The 22,552-nt window shown below is 39.9% G+C and overlaps 1 protein-coding gene across 9 annotated transcripts in view; it reads right to left on the reverse strand.

The window, feature by feature from the left end:
- The window catches only part of DLG2 (discs large MAGUK scaffold protein 2), a 995,744-nt gene that overhangs the window by 715,958 nt on the left and 257,234 nt on the right, over positions 1-22,552 (reverse strand). The window contains exon 1 of one of the 9 annotated variants that reach the window (XM_057396725.1): positions 14,659-15,263. The exons of 7 other annotated variants lie outside the window; for them this stretch is intronic. In XM_057396725.1, coding sequence (XP_057252708.1) covers positions 14,659-14,778 — 120 coding nt within the window. In that variant the 5' untranslated portion in view covers positions 14,779-15,263. Of the gene's footprint in view, positions 1-14,658; positions 15,264-22,552 lie in introns of those variants that run through there. One more of the 9 variants, XM_057396730.1, reaches the window with a different exon arrangement.

Here is a 22,552-nt window from a genome sequence, read left to right on the forward strand (position 1 = left end):
CAGTTATGGTAAATTAGTATATTTCAGAAGCTCTCTCTCTGCTAACTTAAACAGGAGGAATAGAGAGATAAACTTCAGCCGAATATACCAGAGGTTATCAATTCCCTCTGAGAAATGGAGGCTAGAGAGTCTCTGTTTCTTCATTTCATCAGCCTTTCTTGAGGGATTAAATTTCAGCAATGTGTTTATAATTTATTTTTTCCTAATTACTCTTAGAACATAAACCACAAAACTGACATAAATCTTCTCCATTGACTTGTGTCTGGCAAAGAAGAGTACCAGCTGCTTCAGAAGAAGGGGCAAGAAATCTGAACAGCAATAGAACAACTTATCTAGTTTGTACTTTCAAGCCCATATTTTGAAATCACATGTCAGTTTTCCAATTTTTTTCTCTTTTTTAAGTCTTTCTAAACTTTCAGCACCCATGGGATTTGACACTAGGTTCCAGTGTTGCACTATCGCTTTCAATAACATTTACTTTCATCAGGCTTAGGAGCATCCCCTTCCGGCTTCACTGAATGCCCCTTTGGTGGAATGTGTGGGAAAACTTTGAGACGGGAAGAAAATTTACCTTCTTTACAGTATTTAGCACTGTGGCTTCTTAATTCATGTATGTTCCAAAGGAAACAGCCTCAATGTTTAAAATCTCTCATCCTGAAAGCCTTTTTGCCTCTATTATGTACTGACCCTCAGACAAACAAAAGCTGATGAGTTTTGAGATAGGTACTGTAGGCTTGGTCTTGCTCTAGGCTGATAGCATTTCAGACACAACAAGTAATTACAGAAAGGGGGAAAAAAAAACCACCCTTCTGTTTATTTTTAATTTAACCAGGAATTGGTATTATCTGGTAAAGAAAGTGAGGTGAAAAAAAGTAATGTTTTTATTCTTCCCTCAGAAGAAGGAATAACCAAGGCAAAAGAAAGTCTTCTCTGATGAACATGAAGAATTGATCAGCAAAGGAGCTTAGTTATTTGGGGGGGGGAGGAAATGGTGAATATAGGAAAAATTCAGTGAAAAACACAGGACAGGGGTTTCTAGCTGGTGAGGTATTTTATCAAAAGAGGCTCAGACAGAGACTGAGTTGGGAAAGAGAAGACAGTAGCACAAGTACCTGAAATGACAAAGAAGGAGCAACAGCAGTCCTGGAGCCAGATGTGAAGGGAAGGATGGGGATGAGATATAGTGAGGACACCACTATAGTGGTGTGAAATCAACCTGCAATTTGTTCAGGTCCAAAATGTGGCCCTATTATTATCTTGGCCTTTCTGCTATTATTTCCTTCAATGCAAAATACATGGATGCAACTTTCATATGCCTAGTTTTGACACAGTATTGCCTTAAACTCACTGTGTAAAGGGAGACTCTCAGAGGATACAGCAGTCAGCTTCTGAAAGCCACAGAAAGTAAAAGAAGGAAAAAAAACAACACCCAAACTTGGAAGAAGATCTGGAAGATTTGAAACAGTAAGACTAGCAATGTTTTTGAGCTGTGTCCCAAGGTATCAACTGAAAGATGTGCACTGCAAGAGAAACAGACAATATTTCAATGAGAAAACAGCACTGGAAGGATCAGAGAGGCAGGACCTGTGTTGAAAAGTAGTGCTCCATAGATAAGTTTGATGCAAAGCCAGGAACTAACAACAAATGTCAGCACTGGAGATACTGTACATGTGTGAAGAGACAGGGTCACAGCAGATGCAATTTAGGTATAATAAAACTGAAATGAGTAAAACCAGAATAAACCAGGGAAACCCAAAAGTGACTCATTGCTGTTTACAGCTCAAGGAGACACAAGAGACACTTCTACTGAGGATCTGGGGAGAGCAGTGGGATTGAGGGGGTATTCTGTCCAGTCAACTGCAAGGCTGATTAGCCACCAAGGGTTAAGAAGTGTGTGTAGTCATTCATTTGAAAAAAATATTACAGTTGCTTTGTCTTCTTTTCTCCTCCCAGTGTAATATTTTTTACTGGTTGCACATTGCTTTAATCTGTATAAAGCTCAGGGCTTTCCCTTTGCAGCCCTTCATGTGCAATGCTGTAGCCAGCTTCTCCCATTGACTCATCCCACCTACGTACCCATCGTTGCTGTGGCAGTGCCTCTAGCTCTTGTTTTACAGCATTTGAATGGCTTTCCCTTCCACTCATCCTTTGCCACTCCTTAAACCCTAAATTTTGGTTTATAACCCTGTGCTAGGGATTTAGTATTTTGCCATAAGGTATATGCACAAAGATTTTTAGCTTTGAAACAGCTCTGACTGATCTGAGTGCTCCAGTCAGCTCCATGAGCATAACAGGCAAAAAAACAAACAGTGGAGAAACTGAGAAGGTCCCAAGAAAACTATGACATTACTTTGGAAAAGGTATTTGGGAAATGCCTGGTGCACTGGAGAAGACACCCCAAAAGGAATGCTCATGTAGGGACTGGTCGACCATTGGAGAAACTTCTCATTTTCTCTTTTCTTTCATTTCTTTTCTTCCTTTGCCAGTAGAGTTGATGTGTGGCATCAACTGTGGACTAAAAATAAAATCAACTTGTCTTTTTACATCTTTGTTTTATCATCCTGTGTGAAACTAGATCCGGATGAGGGACAATCTGTTCATTCATGGTTTACTGGCCTGTCAAGAAAACTTGAAAATACCTTTCTGTATTAAATGCATTACTCCCCCTAAAACCAGAAGACAGTAACCATTCTCCCTTGGCTTAATGCTATTAAAAACAATTATATAGCAACAAGCTACACGTTACAATTAAATCTGAGCTTGTCTTTAGGTTGAGAAGTATTGCATTTTCAATGTGAAAAAGAGTGAAATAAATATTCACTGTCAAAATTTCCATGGAGTTCAATCTGTTTAAAAGATGTCAACATTTAAATGTTGCTGGGGGGGAAATCTCAGGATCAAGTCACCTATTTCGGTCAAATGGTTAATGGTAATTAGATCTTCACAAACCCCCTGTAACCAGCTCCTAACAACTTCTGAAAAGTTGATAATTACCTTAAACAGTCCCTGACACTTAAATTGCTTGCTAATTTTACCATGTCTTATAGAGACATAGTAAATTTACAGTGGATGTACTGTACAAATATTTGTTAATTAATCCTCACAAAATATTCCCCTAAGACATATTAGTGAGTCTATTACTTCTATTGACATTTGCTGGTGAATCCATGGGAGCAGTTCAGGTCTTCCAGAGTCAGACCCCCACTTCTAGGCCTATATTCAGTCTTTCTGCTTGCATTTCTAGCCAAGTTTACCCCTGAGTTGATCCCAAGGTTTTGGGTCCCTTTTGAGGTTTAGGATACAGTTAGATGTTCAGCTGGACAGCTGTGGGTGTCTGATTTGTGGTAAGCTGAACTGGTTTCTCAGTTACCTAAATGTACTGGCTGATAGGAACCAAGTTCAGAAGGAGACCCCCTGCTTCAAAGACACCTAAAATATTCAATATATGTGCTCTATGTCTTTCTTTTGATGACTGTGCAGCATCTGCTTACACTGTGAAAGCTGCACAACTCTCAGAAACAAGCCAGACCTAACTGTGCAGTCCTTAATTTGTTCTCTCATAATTTCAAAGCAGCTAAAATATAACAACTGAACATCACTGAAATAATTGGCTGATCTACCAGCTGGCCAAGAGGGAAACATGCTTCAAACAGTTCAGTTCAATTACTCACTCCTTATTTTTTGTACATTAATTAAGTAATTTAGAAGGAAGAATCATAAAATCATAGAATCACAGAATGGTTTGGGTTGGAAAGGACCTTAAAGCTCATCCAGTTCCAAGCCCCCTGCCATGGGCAGGGGCACCTCACACTAAACCATGTCACCCAAGTCTCTGTCCAGCCTGGCCTTGAAACACCACCAGGGATGGAGCATTCACAACCTCCCTCGGCAACCCATTCCAGTGCCTCACCACCCTTACAGTAAAGAACTTCTTTCTTATACCCAATTTAACTTCCCCTGTTTAAGTTTTAACCCACTGCCCCTACACTAGGGACCACTACAGTCCCTAATGAAGAGTCCCTTTCCAGCATCCCTATAGCCCCCTTCAGATACTGGAAGGCTGCTATGAGGTCTCCACGCAGCCTTCTCTTCTCTTCTCCAGGCTGAACAGCCCCAACTTCCTCAGCCTGTCTTCATACAGGAGGTGCTCCAGTCCCCTGATCATCCTCGTGGCCTCCTCTGGACTTGTTCCAACAGTTCCATGTCCTTTTTACATTGAGGACACCAGAACTGCACACAATACTCCAGGTGAGGTCTCAGGAGAGCAGAGTAGAGGGGCAGGATCACCTCCTTCGACAAAAACAAAGGAAAACAGATCAGACGATCTCACAGATCTGTATGCTCTTGCTCTTGCCTCATCTCCAGGGCATCTTGGCTGACCCTTCCCAACAGCTTGCTCCTCCTGCCCACATTTTTATGTCTTCCTTCTGTTACATGCAAAAGGAAAGGAGAGAAAAGCTGCTTGACCAGCACTAAAAATCCCATCTTTGCTGCTTTGAAGGATGGGATTAATTCGACCAGATGGAAATGTTTATAACAGAGAGACCTACATACATCTCAGCTAGTCACCTAAGCTCTCTCTGTTAAATGGAGAGAAACTGGCACTTTCAGGACACAATTAATCTCATGCACATGTAGATATTTAAACTAGGTCATATGAATCATGCCTTAGAAAAGACAATTCTTCTCTACCGGCACTAAAGGGAGCCTAAAATCACTAGATATAGATGTTTATATCAGTTATATCTGAAGTTAAGTGAGCTGAATGCCACTTGAGTTCGTTAGATTGCTTTCTTGCTTTAGAGGCAAAATGCCTTATATTCACTTTCCAGTTACACACATGGCCGGTAACCAGCATGCAGCTCTCATGTCCCCATTTTTAAGAACTCAGGCACTACAAGAGATGTATGAATGTATCATGTGATACTCTACAAAAGCAGGTTTTCATAAGAAATTAACAACATCTCAAAAGCATACAGGAAGAAGAGTGTATGAAAGTACACTCCAATAACTCAGAAGAATTCAGATTCTTGACTCCATGGGTCATTTTGTAGAAATGAAATAATCTTTCAAAGTCTTAACTGTTCCCTTTTCTAAAATAACTGTGTAGTATGATTTAATTTCTAACAAAAGATGTTTCATATAATGCCTGGTCACTGAGTTACTACCTTTATCATAGCCATGATAATCTAAGGCTAGAAGTGAGACCAAAGGGTATTGTGTACTTAACGGCACAGCCACTGCTTTGCAGCCACTGGAGATAGTCCAATAAGAGAAACTGTCTCTTTAACACAAGCTTTGTTTCACTAACAATTTATTAACTTTTCCATTTTAACTGGGATACCCCTATTTTGCCAGAAAATAAACCCTTCAAGAATTTGTGACCTTTGCTTAGTACTCAGCTAGAGATATATCTCTAAATAGGAACTTAAATAAGGACTGGCTTTAGAGATTCATTCCTAGCAATTTCTGCTGTGCTAGTTATGGCTAATGAGCCAAGTACTTAGCATGAAGTTGCTGATAAAATATATATCAACTTCTGAAGGAAATACACATAATACCAGGTTAATGAAAAACAGATACTGTCAAACTAACTAACATGCTATTACAGATTTGGCTAACTATGGTAACAATATTGATATAATATGCTTAGACTGCTGCAAATCATTTGACACAGTGCTGCATGGTATTTTATTAAAACCAAAATCAAAATGGCACACATGAAATGGATTAAAAGTGTCTTACTGACAGGATTCAGAATGTAATTACAAACGGGACAGTTGATCAGCTATGTTCAGTGGAACCCTCAGGGACTGCTCCTGGCCTTATGCTTTACAGATGTTGATCAACTCAAGTCACTACTGATAAGATTTATCAATGACAGAAGAAAGGTAGTGTGATAAATGGTGCTGAAGATGGGCCACTGATACAGATCAATGTGGTTTTAAACATAGATAGTAATAAAGTCCTAACTTCGGAAATATAAAAAGCTACTCTAGCCTATGGGAAATTTCTGGAAAGCTCTGCTGTTAAGCAGATGGCAAAACTGCTAGATACAGGACAGAACGTGAACTCCCAATGCAGCAACGTGGCTAAAGGAGCCAGCGTAACCCTGGACACACACAGAGTATCTTTAGTGGGAGCCAAGCCATCTATTACTTCTGCATGGGGCTGCAACTGCTCTGAGGCTGCATGCAGCTGTGGCATGCACAGAGCAGGAGGCCTGCTGTGAAACTGGAGAGAGCTCAAAGACAAGTCATGAGAGGGATGAGAGCTCTGGCAATCATGTTTTGTAGTAAAAGATGCCAGGAGATCGGTTTGTTTACTTAATCAAAGACATGATTAGGTGATGCCTTCACTGCAGCCTAGAGCTACTCACAGAGGGAACAACCCTTTACAGTAGATTCCTCAGTCCAGTGGATTAAGACGTAGCCAAAACCCGAAAGTGACCCAAAAGCTGGAAACCGAGACTAGATTAATTCAGAATAGAAATACGGCACACGCTTCCAACTGAGCAATTAACCCCGTGGAATAACAGATTTGTAAAGGTTGTCAGAGGTTCTTTCCCATCAGAAATAATTCAACAGAAAGAGAATGTTCTTTTTTTTTTCTAGAAGGTACAGCAGGTGTCAAGTGGTTTATCCTTCCTCCAGCAATTCATGGTAGTTTTGCAGTCTGCGCTGACAGACTGGATTAATTATGATTGTTCTGTCTGACTTGAAAATTTGGCCACCTATTTTTGTTTGCAAATGAAAACTGAAGTTTTGAAAACAAATCTGGAGCAGGCTGAAAATCCTGTCCAAAATATCCACAAATATGTGTGAAGTATCAACGATGTTTTTCTTCATCTGTCTTCAGCTTGACTGAAAATGCTTTTCTGAGTCCTACTTCTCCAGTCAGTCCTCCTTTCCTAAGGTTTTAATGGTCTTCTCTGCTATGAGAGGCAGGCAAGCCTTTCCAATTACTTCTCTGCAGAGATTCCTTTTTGAAATTTGAGAGGTTTAGAAAGTGAGACTATAACAGAAAATGCTCTGTCCCAGGTTTCTTTGATTTGTTTTCATTGGATTCGGGTTTTGTTTTACTCGCCTTTCCAGAAGTCTGGAAGCTACTCAGTTATCGGGAGACTTTATGCAACTTCAAACACTCAGATCTGTCTGCAGATACAAAGGGAAAATCAGTGATACGCTCATCCTCTGAGAAAACACTGATGGCTACGCTTTTCATAGTAGTTTTTTCATTCTGTAACTTCTCTATTAGTCATTAATCTGTAGCTATCACTTGTTTTGGCATGGGGACACAGGTGGAATGCAGACTCCTGAATGTGGTCCAAAGTTCATTCCTTTGGTGTGCATGAAAAAATACAAATTCTTCTTTTGGAATTCTCTTTTGCATCTTTACTTTCAAAAGACACTTTCCTTGTCTCCCACTGTCCATAAGGATATCACAGAAGGAAAGAGGTGGGGGCTTCTCTCTCCAAAACCAGGGACAAGCATCTTATACATCCATCTCATGCCAAAAGCATGGGAGCCTGGATCCCATCATCAGCATGTCCGAAATATATATACAACCGATAGCATTAAGAGAGGACACACCTGTGAAGGCTGGCCCTGGAAAATGAAACATTCCACCCAACCACAGACACAAAATACCTTTATCCAATTTAGGGTAAACAAATGGGACAGGAGAAAGAGATGAAGTTAGAAGTGAATGTAGATAGAACCTAACCATGAGGGACTGTTGGGCAGGCTTTATTGGTGACAAGCTATTACCAGCTCCATCCATCACTGATTAATGGTCTTTTGCACTTCTCCCTACTCCGGTGATAGGAGTCACAGAGTTTCCCAAGAAAAAAAAAACAACTTACTTTTGCCTGGGTCCACTGCATGTTCCTCAGTATTTTGTAGGCAGCATTGCTGCCAGGATTGTTGATCTAATTTCTCTGCAATCTCATAAAAATCATACAAGCACTGGCATCCGAAGTACGTAGGGCAAGCCTATCAGCAGTGATTTAACAGTAGAGGATTTAGCTTTTCACCATTTTTATGTAAAAGCAAAGTTGTCACATATAGACATTATATTCTAGTTACTTGCACATATTAAAAACCCAACAAATTTAAATACTTTTACAGTCCTAGATCTTTTCAATTCTCCTCTAACAAAAAGGCCAATTATACATCTCTGATAACAATAGCTCATCAGATAAGCTCTAATGAGCCCACATTAAAATGGGAGACACAGAACTGAAATATTTTTCTTGGTAGTAGCATCTATCCAGAAATTTCTGAATGAAGAAAATAATGCCTAGCTTCTGTATCTTCCATGCTATTTTTGTGACTAACTCTTCTAACTTTAGATAAGTAGCCCTTATCCCCACAGCATAATATTCATATTTGCTTAGTGTTCATAAAGAATTCTTAGAAGTGGATTTAATTTCTTGTACTGTGCTTGTCGTTTTAACATCTCTGTACCTATTCACACATTTATAATGGCCTTTAAGGGAATATTATTCTGGTCTATGTGTTAAATATAGTCCCAATCTTCCTATATCTAGAAAACCAGAGCTGTTGCTTGCTATTAATCTATTCTAATTACTGCTTTCATTCATAACTTGTTGTAGTCGTGTACTGTGAATCAACACTTGCAGCTGGACAGAGTGGTGATGTACTTAGGTATTTCAAAGGAATGCCAATCTGGCCAAGATTAATTTCAGAAGTGGAAAAATCAATCTTCAGTATTCAAATAATGCACTTCTTATTCAGACCAATCTACTATTTGAACTGTATGAGACTGAATTCAAATCTCCTGCTTACCATCACTGTTACCATTACTATTAACATCACTGGTGTAATTGGCTGGATGCTCAGACCATCCACACTCAGAGTTGTGGTCAACAGTTCAATGTCCAAGGGGAGATCAATGAAGAGTCCTCAGGGTCAGTACTGGGACCAGTGCTGTTTAACATCTATGTTGGTGACATGGACAGTGGGATTGAGAGTGCCCTCAGCAAGTTTGCCGATGACACCGAGCTATGTGTTTCAGTTGATACACTGGAGTGAAGGGAGGAACCTTGACACACTTAAGAGGTGGGCCAGTGCCAGCCTCATGAAGTTCAACCAAGTCAAGTGCAAGGTCCTACACCTGGGTGGGAGCAATCCCAGGCACAGCTACAGGTTGGGCAGGGAAGAGATTCAGAGCAGCCCTGCGGAGAAGGACTTGGGGGTGTTGGTCAATGAGAAAATGAACATGAGCCGGCTTCAGTGTGCGCTTGCAGCCCAGAAAGCCAACCGTATCCTGGGCTGCATCAAAAGGAGCGTGACCAGCAGGTCGAAGGAGGTGATCCTGCCCCTCTACTCTGCTCTTATAAGACCCTCACCTGAAGCACTGTGTGCAGTCCTGGTGCCCTCAACATCAGAAGGACATGGAGCTGTTGAAGCAAGTCCAGATGGAAATAGATGGTCCTTAAGGTCAATTCCAACCTCAGCCTTGCTATGATTCAAGGATTCTATGATTACCAAAACTGGCCCATAAATGAGAACTTTAAATTCCTTCATAGCATGAGAGTGGGCAGTAGCAATATATTTTAGTGACAGGTACAGCAAGCTACCAAAAAAAGAAATTCTGTGGTATTATGACTGTCATAATTTCCAGAGAGATTTCTTTGTAGAAGCTGGTCCAAGAGATCACTAGCCTCTTTTTGCAATGAGTTATGTCTTTCCTAAAATTCCATCTTTATTTAAAGGAACGATGACAGGAATATAAACAGCTCAGCTGTTTTTAGCTCTTAAGGCTTGATCCTGCAGGTGTTAAACAAATTCCCTATAAAGTTCAGAGTCTTGATTGTTTTATGGCTTAGGCAAACATTTTATAAACAGAGGACAAGATGCATTACAGAAATTCAACTAGATATTCACAACCCACTCAGTAGTATCCTTGTTCCTAAATGTCTCAGGATAGAAATTTCACACCAGCATTGTTTGCTTTCTAGTACTAACCTACATTTTGCCTTGGTGTCCTAAAGTATTAGAGGAACTGTACATTGACCTGCCACTTTTATTGCAGCTATGACTATGCAGTTATGAGTAAAGTAAGTCAGACTGTCAGACATAATCAGAACTACAAAAAGGAGTAAACTTAAATCAAACCAACACTGAGTCTATTCTTAATTACTTTGAAAAAAAGTGAGAAACCAGTCTTTCATGCTTACTCCTTTTAAAATGCTGTATCAAAGCCATTTGTGTGACTTATGAACTGTTCCTCACTTAATAGAGAGGCGTTAGAGGATGGTGCATGATAGAACACTTACAGGAGGAAAATATGCATAAGAAACCAAGGACCATGTCTGGAAGTCTGTGAGAGCTGGGAATCCAAACCATTTTGACTTCATCCCCCATTTGCAAAGAATACCATGGAGACTACAGTAGAACATATTTTGGCAACAAAGGCCCAAGTCTGAAAGATCCATAAACTCTTTTCCTTTGAAAAAACAGAACAATTCTTGGTACAGGTGACAAAATATGTGATATTTCTTACACTACTTAATTACGTAGTTATATCATTAATACACACTGGGAGAAGGAAAGAGTTACAGCTGTGTGTAAAAATGTAGAAATTCAGCAGCTTACTTGGCATTTGTGACATTTTGCAGCTTTTGACCATGAAACCTTTTTCTATTTGTTACTATGATTCTTCTGACTTTTGTCTTTATTGCTTACTCTGCAACTGGAAACTGCTAGATTAAAACAATTACCTATATTGAAACGCAGTTGGGACAAGAGGATGAACAGAGAAAGCTAAAGTGATTAAAGGGTTCTAGCTCCTAGCATCCTCCATGGACCTTGGCCATACTTTGTTCCTACCCAAATATATTCTCTACATCACCTGAGAGCCTCAAAAAGTGACCAATGCACAGGTCAAAAATTCACCCATAAATCACTTCATGGCTAGCATAATCTTTTAGATAAAGCACGAGAGATACAAGGGATCATATGTAGAAAAATTCTTTCACCGCCACAGTGACTCAAAGTTAACAGTCAGAACAAAACCAACAGGCTCTTAGTGTTCAGGTAGGTGCTCAGTTCTCTGAGGTGCCAAGTGTTCCCATTAACAGAAAGGTAGCCTTAAAATCCTGCTGAAGTAACTCTGGCCCTCCTGGGAAGCCTTTGGCACTTCAAAGCGTATGGATCTGAGCTCATAACAAACCCCTCTGATCTTTACATGAAGCTCTGATGACCCAAAGGCCAGTGCTGACTGCTGCTGAGATTGAGGTGCTTCAAGGTGAGAGAGCCCAGCACTCACATCGAGCCCCATGCTAAAGTACAAATGAAAGACACCGTCTCTGCTCCTCAAATTCCCACAAGCACCAACTGTGCCTCCGGTAAGACCCTCAAACTGTCAGCCAGAAATAGCACTCCAGATCCAGAGTATAATCTGTCAGAACTACACATCAAGGGAAGGGGAAGGCAAAACTCATACAGACATTTAAGAAAAGCAAGACTCCAGTCCATAAAAGTTTCTCAAACTTAGCTCAGACTATGGAACCTAAAGGTTTGCAATGTTTCCCATAGTTTTACAAGAGATATTGCTAACACTGAGGGAATTCAAAATACTTGCCTAAGCCAAGAACAGAAAGTTTCTAATGGCAACCTCTAAAAATCTTTTACATATAAATACAGAAAGTATTTTCAATACACAGTGGGCACAATTAAAAATCCAAACATTTGACACTGGGTAGACCCTTGTGATAGTTAACCTGTGCTCCTGAGACTTATTCATGCTGAAAATACAATATATTCCACAACTCCATATAGTAGCACTTCACTTTTCCAGGCAGACTGCACATTTCCACAAGAGCGCTTCTGATCTTGGAGCCACTGTTTTCAGATTTTAATTCCCTGACTTCTGGGCTCATTTATGATACCTTCCACTGGGTGCAAAATTGTGCATACATGAGAAAACAAGAAAGAGATCAGTCAAAATGTAACATTTTTAATAATGCTGTGTGCAGTGAACATGCAATAGTAAGCAATAGTTATCTATTTTAATTCAAGCTGAATAAAAATCTTTTGCTCATAACTTCTCAAACACCTTTCTGCCTTTTTCAACTGCTGACTTTGTTTCTGCTCAGGCAGAAAGAAATAATTATTCACATAGGCAGGTACATGTTCATGGTCAGTACTATTTAGTCAGCTGTAAAAATAGGCTTTGATTAAGAATGCATGGGGTGGACATCTTCTTATAAGTCTGCATGTGCCACTGAGTTCACATGTGCAGTTTCAGACAGACTGGCAATCAAGAACTGAGAGTCCTACCTTGAACTTGAAAAAATCTGCTTTCTCTAAAGCCATAAACTGCAGCTGCCATCAGAAACAGACCAAATTGCTTTTCTTTTTCACTTTCCAGGGCAAGCAAATCTATTTCCTGTTACAGCCTGTACTTATAGTTTAATTCTATCTTATGACTTAAAGACTAAAATATTTGAGAACCGCTAAGATTTTTCCAGCTATTAAAAGGGGAAAAATACAAAACTCAAAACAGATGTTTTATAATGTATTTCATTTATTTTGGCCACCCATAAAGTTGTGGCTGATGTTAGTGCCAACCAAGTTAAAAGCAACAGAGTTCTGCAGAAACACTCTGCATGGGTAGCACCTTTCAATAAATTCCTATTTATTAAGTCATTTCCAATGTTAGGAAAAGCAAACAGGAACTACTGAAGATGCAAGTGGTACTGCTGTACTTGGGTAGTTCCTGGGGTGATTTTCAAAGTTTGTGCAGCATTTTCATGTTATTGTACCCCAATGCTTAGCTTGGAAAGTAGATGATTAAAGCATGCATTGAAAGTGGATGAGTTTGCCAAAATTAGAACTGAAGATAATATCCTCAGAACGATATCATGTAAATAACAGATACTTTATATCAGTCATTCCAGAGACACTTAACAGTTGAAGAAGTTCCAACACATTAAAACTATCTTATCCAAACAATTATCAGACTTGGGCTAGCTCAAACCTTTCACTTTTTTCTGTGTTTATGAATGGAAACAAAGACATTTCAAAATTTGAACCCACAAAGCTCCTAACAGTTGCCGTGGTACAGGGCATCTTGCGGAAACTGAAATTTCCCCTGCATCTATTCTTATTTAAACTGAGAAATCATTTCTCAGCAACAGACCTACTTTAGCAGAAGACCAGCACAGTACTGCAGGGACAAAATGAGCAATAAAGAATGATTGGTCTCAAAACATTTCTTTATTGACAATTTACTGTATAGAGCTCAGGGTATAGAATGTGGATATAATTTACTAATCTTCCAAAAACAATATATAGGGAAATTATAACGTATGCATTTAAGAAGACAGAAGAGCATTAAAAGTTTTAGCTTGTATTTTTTGGCTTGTTGTCCACATATTCAAAGAAAATATAGTTTTCACCTTCCTCCTCAGAAGTGGCACAGAAAGTGAACTGCAAAAGTTAATTAGAAAGTAATAAAATGTGGAAGCTTAGTAATTCAGTACAGCAAACAGCAGTACAGACTTTAACCACATACATAGGACAGACTGTTAGAATGTTGAGCTTCTGATGCAAAGTCCTTTTTCAATCAAAAGCCACAAAATATTTTGCCCTAATAAATAAATATGAAGTTCAATATTACCAATCCATGTGCAAATCCAGAGAACTCAGTTTAATTCAGAGGCATGTTTAAGGCAGTTTGAAAGCCAAATATCCTTTACAATTATTTCTCCAGGTAAAACAGTTCTAATTGTGATTACCCAGCAGTTACCAGTGCTTTTCTTCCCAGACAGACACACTCATTTGAACTTGAAAAAGCCAGAATGCCAAAAGTACCTCCCCAGTATGTTGACTAAGGACAGTAATTCATTTAAATTATGCAACTGGATTCCCACAGCTGGCCCACAGCTTGGCTTAGAGCTGAATTCAGTGCCAATGATCCTGTCTGCTAATATTGTCCTACTTCCAGAGAATGTAATATATCCAGCAACTTATATTGAAGTTCTGACACTAATTAACAGAACAAGCAAACATTGACGTGAGTGACAAATGCTGGTTAATAGTTACTGAGAGATCAGGGCTGCCAGCTGGCATTTTTCTATAGCGTTTTGCAGTAATATTCCTTTGATTATTTCTTAGGATATATCTTATAGTTTGTTTGCATGCATTTTGTTTCAAGTTAGAAACAAATCAGTACAAAAAACAACCCAGATAACAGCAGCAAGATCCCCCGATTGTCAGACAAGTAATCAACAAGAAAGCATGCAAGCAGCATCACTTGGAGGATGCAAGGGGGACTAGAGTATAGGAATTCTTAACCTATACAAAGCTATGTAGCCTTGCACAAACAGCTTTTGGCATCTTGTTTCTGGCCTACCTGGACAGTAGCAAAACATGTTTATCAGATCATACAAGCCCAGAGCCTGAACTGCAAGCAGTTAAAAACTGAAGGTCACTAAACTGCAAAATTAAAACATGCTTCTATGCTTTAGCTACACAGACAACGATAAAACAAAGCCCCCACAACCACCTGTAATAATATGCATGTTCAGCTAGCAATTCCAAAGTACTCAGCAACACAAGGTAGACATTTTCTGCAGCTGGTTTTGCATGTACATTCCTGCCAAATTGTTGCCTCGTCCCCTCTTACCTTCACATTAGTCCGGAGTGCACAGTAACATGCAAAAAACATTGCAGTAAACAAGGAGCATATGGACCAGTATTCAGCGTCTCTGCTCTGCACAAACGGTACACACACGATCCCGAGCATGTGCTACTAAGGAGCATCCGTTCCCTCTGTCAGTTTGAAAATGCATTGATCTCTGTTTTTCTGACTACAAAAAGACATGTCTTGAAGGCACTGAGTGAAAGCTACACAGCTCTTCATCGACTATATATAGAAATATGCCCAGTAATTTCAATTAGCAGAGAATTCGGCATCTGAAACTTGGACCTCAGTTGCTTTTCCTTCCAGCATTTTAAATTCAGGGGGGAAAGAGGAGGGGGAACTCACCCAGAGGGGAAAGGTGAGGAATTGAAATGTAAGCAGCAAGTTACTTATATTTCCCCCTGGCTTTGATGCTATTCTTTTCAATATTTTACAAACGTTATACAGGGGAAAATGAAGAAAGGTTTCTCTTCCAATTCTCAAATTTACTGTAGATTCTGCACTGTTTCTGTCTGCTCTTGTTAAAGATGCAGCATCCCTTTTAACAGAGACAACGTCATCAATCATGACAGATTCAACATGTTCTACTTACAAATACAGTCTCTGATTAAGGACAATGGCTGGCTGGCTTATTAATGTTTCCTCAAATGCAAGTTCAGTCCCTTGTGCTAATCTATTTTTAAATAAAAAGTCCCACCTACTCCTTCATTCTCATTTAAGAAGAATGCAGCGGACTAGTTCTAAAGATCCTGAATTGCATTGTCTCCTAGCTCAGACACTGGACATCGCTTTCAAACTGTTTTCTTCCTCGCTGGGATTAGAAACATAGAGGAAAATTAAACTGAAAGCAGAAAAATCCTGGGGAAGGCTGTGCCCTCGGATTTGTAACTACATATTCTGAATTCAGAATGCTCAAACATCTTCCAGGAGGAGGGAACTCAGAACGTAGCCAGAAGGCAAAGCTTTAATTCAGAAGCACAAAAATAAGATCAAACTACTTCCTTCACTCCTGTCAACCACTGGGATCCTACAGATTAACTGCTTGTTTACTAGACTGCAGAGACACAAAGTCAAAGACTCAACTCTTTGTTTACAGCACCGGGAAACACCGGCATCCACAGTGAATTGTGAAGCAGACTACAGGAATAAAACCAGAAAATAGCCTCCTTTTATTTTTTTTTCCACTGCAGCAGATACTGTGGGAGGCAAAGAGTGGAAAAGGCTTTACTACCTCCTCCTCTATCGGCACAGAGCAATTTGTGTAGGATAAGCATAACTTAATAGACATATCTGCAGTGACTTTTAGGATTTCTTTAAATAATGCTTTACGTAAACCCCCTTGGAAACCTGCAAAATACTGAAGTGCTATCAAAGTCAGTGGGTACCTTTCTGTGGGCAATGAGGTGAAGAAACTTAAACAGAAGGACGTGCATTTAAAGAAGAAAAAAGAGGGGGAGGGGGAAGAAGACAGCAGGGTTTTTTTCCAACATCTTCCTAAAGACAAGCTCTCAGAAACTGTCGTCAACTCCAAGTGAACAGCTATTTTTAGCCTGTCATTGTTTGTGCCTTTTTTTAGGAACAGAGAAGGCAGTCGTGTTTAAAGCTAGATATTGCTCTACAACGTATCCTAAGACAGCTACTTAATTTGATCCCCAGCTCCATCTGTCATACAAATCAAGTAATTACTAATCACAACCTCCTTTGGCAACAGCAATGACACGCAGAACACAAGAGCTGTACCCTGTTCTTAAATCTAATACTGCAATTGTTTTTTAGCAATGAAACTGGGGTCTAGGTGCCATAGTTCATGAAGCTGGGCTATCCCAAAGTTCTGATAGTTCAGACTTTGGCTGCAGCAATATCCATCAAATAAGGGAAAATATCGTAACACATTGCCCAGCAAAAGCAGGGAAGAATTAATCAATGCATTTTTCTGACACTCCTGAAGTGAATAGAAAGGGAGCGGAATCATGGTTTGTCTTGCAGTACAGTACATTAACAATTAAAATTAAGCATACTAGTCATTGAAAAAAAATACCAGAGATCTTGGGGAACTCTGATCCACTGAAGAGATGCAATTCAAAAAGCAAAGATGAAGAGATGCACAGTCCCGAACAAGTGAGGCAAAGCTCAGGCAAGCATGTAGCTGCTATAAGAAAATCAAATTCAAATCTCCTTCCTGCCAAAGGAGTTGCACAAGGTTTCAGACAGCAAAGTCTTTAAAACAACTTCCTTCTTCATGATCCTAAAAAGTTAATGGTTTTGGGTTTAAGCAAACAAACTCAACAGGGAGAAAATAGGGATCTCACTGAAAGAAAGCAGGGCTACACAACTACGTTATTCCCAAGTTATCACCTGTATAAAAGACTTTAGCCTCATTTCTGAAGACAAGAAGTAATGAAGTCCTAAAGTCTTCACCCTGAAAAGTCTCACATGACTGCTGAGTGCATAGGAGGAAAAATTATCGAGGACATTACAGACCCTGACCCTCATAGCACTGCAAGAGCAAAAAGGGAAGATTCCCATCCATGTGCCAGCTACCTCCTATAATAACTGCGGGGCATTTGAGAATTTGCTGGAAAATTGAAACCTCTGTACCAGCCAACAAGGTATTACTTTGACAGCAGAGCAAACTAACACATTTAACGGAGACTACTTCAGGTAATCTACACAAGCAGATCCCTGCAGGGCTTGACCACCTCTGCAAAACATTTCTTAGCATGACTGTCCATTTGTTAAAGGCGGTGTTTTCATCAAGGACATACAAACAATATTTTACAGCAACTAACAGTTACTCAAAAGCATCACATATTGGTGATATTTATGGTCTTTGACATGGAACTGATGACAATGAGTGAGGAAAAAGCCTTGCTTGAGTCTGCCAGACGTGCCAAAAATAGCAGAACCTTTTAAGTGCTCTTAAACCGGGCACCACAGGGAAGAACCCCACAGATGAAAGAAGTTACTGTAAAGAAAAATAGGTCAAATATAAAAACAGTAGAGAGGCAGCTGTCCAAAGGAGCATTCCAGACCCTCTATAAAAAGACATACAACTTGTGACCTGAACATTCTGAGATGACAGAAACCACTGGAGCCACTATCTTGAGCTGTGAAATTTCATCATTGCTTTATCCTCCTGTGCCTTCAGATGGGCAAAAGGGAGCGCTTGGAAGGAAACCCTGGTTGTCTGCAGAGGTTTGAAGAGAGCAGAGGGAACGTGTTGCCCTGGAAGACCTTGATCTCAGGAGGTCCTCAGGGCAGTCTGCTTCAGAGGGGTGAGGGGGGACAGTCCTTTGCAGCATCTGTCACTGCCCAGAAGGAGCTAGTAGCAGCACTAGTAGTAACAGCAGTAGCAGTAGAAATGCTGTTGCCATTGTATCCCAAAGCTGTGGTCAAGAACCCTGATTGTGCTATGCCATTATACAAGCACAAAGCAGACAGTACTAGGATAACCCTGCCAGGGAACAATGAAACCATATAGAAGAATAATATTTTCATCCTCAGCAACCTAACCGCTTACAATTATCTTTCCCCAGACACCATGAAAAAACCGGCATTTTAAAAGAGAGTAACAATAAAAGCAATAGACTAATAACGCAGTGAAGAAAGCAACACTCTCCAGTGTTTGCCCTATGGCAGTGCAAGGTGCCCCTCTTCACTTAAGCACCACATTCGTGGGTAAATATTATAAATTGCTTCCAAAAGTCTTGCTGCAATGAAACAGATTTTGTGATCACACTTTGATGATTACAAGGAAAGCAGAGATTATCCAGAAAAAAAAAAAAGAGAAAAGAGGGGGAATGGGCTGGAAAAGAAGGTGCATTGCTCTTTGAGTGGACTCCCATTCTTCAAAAGAAGGGAAAGTGGATGTCTGCAGGCAGTTGGCCAGAATGGTGGAGGTTTGAACAGCCATCTGTAGGGTCTGGCCATGTAACTCTTAATAGTATCAATATTGATAATCTGTGCCACTGACTTGCAGCAGCCCAGGGTGTAATTCTCCCTCTTTTTTTGCACTGATGCTGAAGTACTGGCTTGTGCAGTCATGGCACTATGGCTACAGTCATGCTCCATCACACCGGGTCTTTGCACAGTGCAGTGATACAATCTATATAGCACTCTAGTCCTAGATTGCTTACATGTCCCTGATTTCAGCACATGAGTTTTAAACTGGAGTGATTTTACTCCTTTCCCCATTTCTGAGATTCTTAAATTGCCATAAAAATGTTACGCTACAGCTAATGCACAGCTACAGGAGGTTCATTACACAGAAAATATCCATGTCAGAGGAGGGGATGCTGCAGGAAGCATTGGTCTGCTCTGCAGGTCTTGGGTGCTGTGCAGTGTACAGTTTCTGAACATGTTGACTATTGAGAATAGATGAATCTATGGGATATCTGGAAACAAATGCTGAAAAAAGAGCAGGAACAAAGCTGCAATTGGCAAGAAGGCTTGCTTACGCTTTACAATATAGAGAAGTCTAGTAAAACATACCAGAGGAGCTAAAGCAGCAATTTCAGCTCAGCAAATCCTAAAATTTCCAGAAAGAGAATAAAAAAAGACTGAAGAGATTATTTGCAAAATCTCATCTCCAGTACTGTAAACATCTTTGTTGGCAACATGGACAGTGGGATGGAGCATGCCCTCACCAAGCTTGTCAGCAAGGCTAAGCTATGTGGTTGGGTTGATATGCTGGAGGGAAGGAATGCCATCCAGAGGGACCTTGACATGCTTGTAAGGTGGGCTGATGCCAACCTCATGAAGTTTAAGCATGCCAAGTGCAAGGTCCTACAGCTGGGTCGGAGCAATCCCAGGCACAGCTACAGGTTGGGCAGAGAAGAGATTCAGAGCAGCCCTGAGGAGAAGGACTTGGAGTGTTGGCCGATGAGAAAATGAACATGAGCCAGCTTCAGTGTGCTCACAGCCCAGAAATCAACCGTATCCTGGGCTGCATCAAAAGGAGCGTGACCAGCAGGTCGAAGGAGGTGATCCTGCCCCTCTGCTCTCATGAGACCTCACCTGGAGCATTGTGTGCAGTTCTGGTGTCCTCAACATAAAAAGGACATGGAACTGTTGGAACAAGTCCAGAGAAGGGCCACGAGGATGACCAGGGCACTGGAGCACCTCCTGTATGAAGACAGGCTGAGGAAGTTGGGGCTGTTCAACCTGGAGAAGAGAAGGCTGCGTGGAGACCTCATAGCAGCCTTCCAGTATCTGAAGGGAGGCCTATAGGGATGCTGGAGAGGGACTCTTCATTAGGGACTGTAGCGACAGGACAAGGGGTGATGGATTTAAACTTAAACATTGGAAGTTTAGATTGGTTCTAAAGAAGAAGTTCTTTACTGTGAGGATGGTGAGGCACTGGAATGGGTTGCCTGGGGAAGCTGTGAATGCCCCATTCCTGGTGGTGTTCAAGGCCAGGTTGGACAGAGCCTTGGGTGAAATGGTCTAGTGTAGAGGAGTCCCTGCCCATGGCAGGAGAGGTGAAACTAGATGATCTTAACATCTTTTCCAACCCTAACCGTTCTATGAATCTATGAGTCTATCTCTCTGGCATCCTGGCATTCTGATCCAAAAGCTGCTATGTTAAATATTCTCCCTCATTTCCAGGCCAGTAAACAGACCTGCTCTGGGATGATTTAAATTAATCCGGTTTTTCCTGAAAACATTGTTTCATTTTTCCACAACAATCTTGGTAATCCAATTGTCTGATTTCTGAGTATTTCATACTTTTCCTCCCAATATCCCAGCTCTCTGCTTTCTGTTCTATGTGGCTGCACTGAGGAAGGTTTTGATCAGATACATGAGAAAACCACACAATTTACTTAGAAATCATTCTTTCTCAATATGAAATGTAAACATATTTTATGACCCAAGCCATTGTGGTATTTCAAAAACAAAACAATTTCTAATAAGCAATTTAAAACAAAACAAAAACACAAACCTATATGGCCAAATAATAAACAAAAAAAAAGTGAACAATAGTTTGATCCTGTGAGTCTTGTCTGTGACTGAATTTCTCAGGAAAGGCTTTCTCATTGCTTCAATGACCCTAAAACAAAATACTGCAAAACAAGGTACAGAGACCCAGAAAGAAGGAATTGGATAAAGAACAACAAAGCATCTTGTTACTTAAAGCCTCATTTTTACACTGCTGTACCTGTAACCTGTGGATCAAGTTCATCTTATAACTCATGATTCAACCGATTGAGAAGATGTAACTCCATTATAACCTTCATTGAGAGTCTCTGGCTGTGAACGCTTTTTCAGCTCTGAAGACCATGAGTGAATTTCCTGAATTTCACTCATATTGATGATTAACATGTTTCCATAATGTGCATTTCATTTTCTGACTATGAGAGGACAGCTTCCTTTCTTCTTGACCTGCATTTTCATCATGACACCTTCAAAAAGGTATTTCTATCCACAATCATATTAAAGGCCATGACAATATGGACTCCTAGCAGATTATCTAATCTGCTTTCCTTGCTGAAGGAAGATTAACTATACATAGAGTATTCTTGGCAAATGTTTGCCTAACCTGCCCTTCAACATCTCTCATGGAGGAAGTGCATTCTTTGCTTTAGATGGTCCTTTATTCTTGATATGAGAATGTTTCTGTGAAGATCAAGAAGATGATTCACAACAAAATACCACTTTTAATCCAAATTAGATTAATTTAACAAAACAGCTCTTTTTGTGAATTTTCCTCTTCTGGGAGGTTATAATGATGGATAAATCAGCAGGAAAGACATGAGGCCCTAAACTTTATAGTTTTGAAGCACTGGAAGTGCAAATGTATGCTGAAGTTTGCCATCTGTGCTTGCTGCTTTTTATACTTTCACCTTTGTAGGGTGAGATTTTCACCTTAATAGCAGTGTGTAGACAGATTCCTATTTATTCTGCATTGTTTATATATATACACACATTCACACATATACAGGGATATGCTTGTATGCAAAGTGCATGTCTGTGAGACAGAATACCAACAGCAAAATGAGAAAAGGAGTATTTTCTCTCTTGGTCCCTACAGAAGCCAGTATATGATGTGGCTGAGCCTTTCTGATATACATTGCCTATCATTCAGCCCAGACAGATGTAGAGCTCAACACAAGCTAAAACCCCTAGACAATTAGAAGCCTATGTTTGCTTTCCCCAGAACACCTTTCACCATGATTGTTTGAAAAACTTGGGGAAAATTAAACTTGGCAAAAATTATGTCTACCTCTTAATGACTTGCCACTGCTCCCCAATTATGAATTAATGTTTTACTTTTATAATTTATGAACCATAATTTATGAACTAAGCTAATTCATTTAAGCATAAAATCCACATTTCCATGGTAACAGCATGAATGAAGAAGGAACGAACTTCCAAAGTTCAACTGCATTTGTTACAGTACTTAAAAATAAACCTCCAGCAATTTTCACCACGGAAATTGCTGTAGTCTTTTCGTATGGGGAAAAAAAAAAAATAAAGCTCTTACTGTAAATTTGTACAAGAATAACTTGGTTTTGCATTATACTTGATAAAGACCTGTATGTGTCAAAACATGTAGGATCTTTTTTGTATTGCAATTTTAGTTGAGGAAACTATTTAAGGGGAACCTATTGTTCGACTGAGAAATAGGATATAAAATTGCGTAACAGTGGAAGTAGCCTATGTTTTCATGAAAACACAGGTTTCAGCTTTTTTTTTTTTTATGTAGTCAGTATTTTCATTAAACAAGCTTAGTGTCAGGTTTTACAATAGAGAGTATAATGATGGATATTCATTGGCCATGCCCTACCTATTCCTTTTCATTCAACTGAGAAGTTATTAGTTTAATATGTTAACAAACCTCAGCTAGAAATCAGGTCAATGAAATAAATACCTTGCT

The sequence above is a fragment of the Pezoporus wallicus genome, unplaced genomic scaffold, assembly GCF_028554395.1.
Source record: "Pezoporus wallicus isolate ANWC-B61680 ecotype Strahan unplaced genomic scaffold, APGP_CSIRO_Pwel_v1 contig_13458, whole genome shotgun sequence".
Classification (NCBI taxonomy): Eukaryota; Metazoa; Chordata; class Aves; order Psittaciformes; family Psittacidae; genus Pezoporus; species Pezoporus wallicus.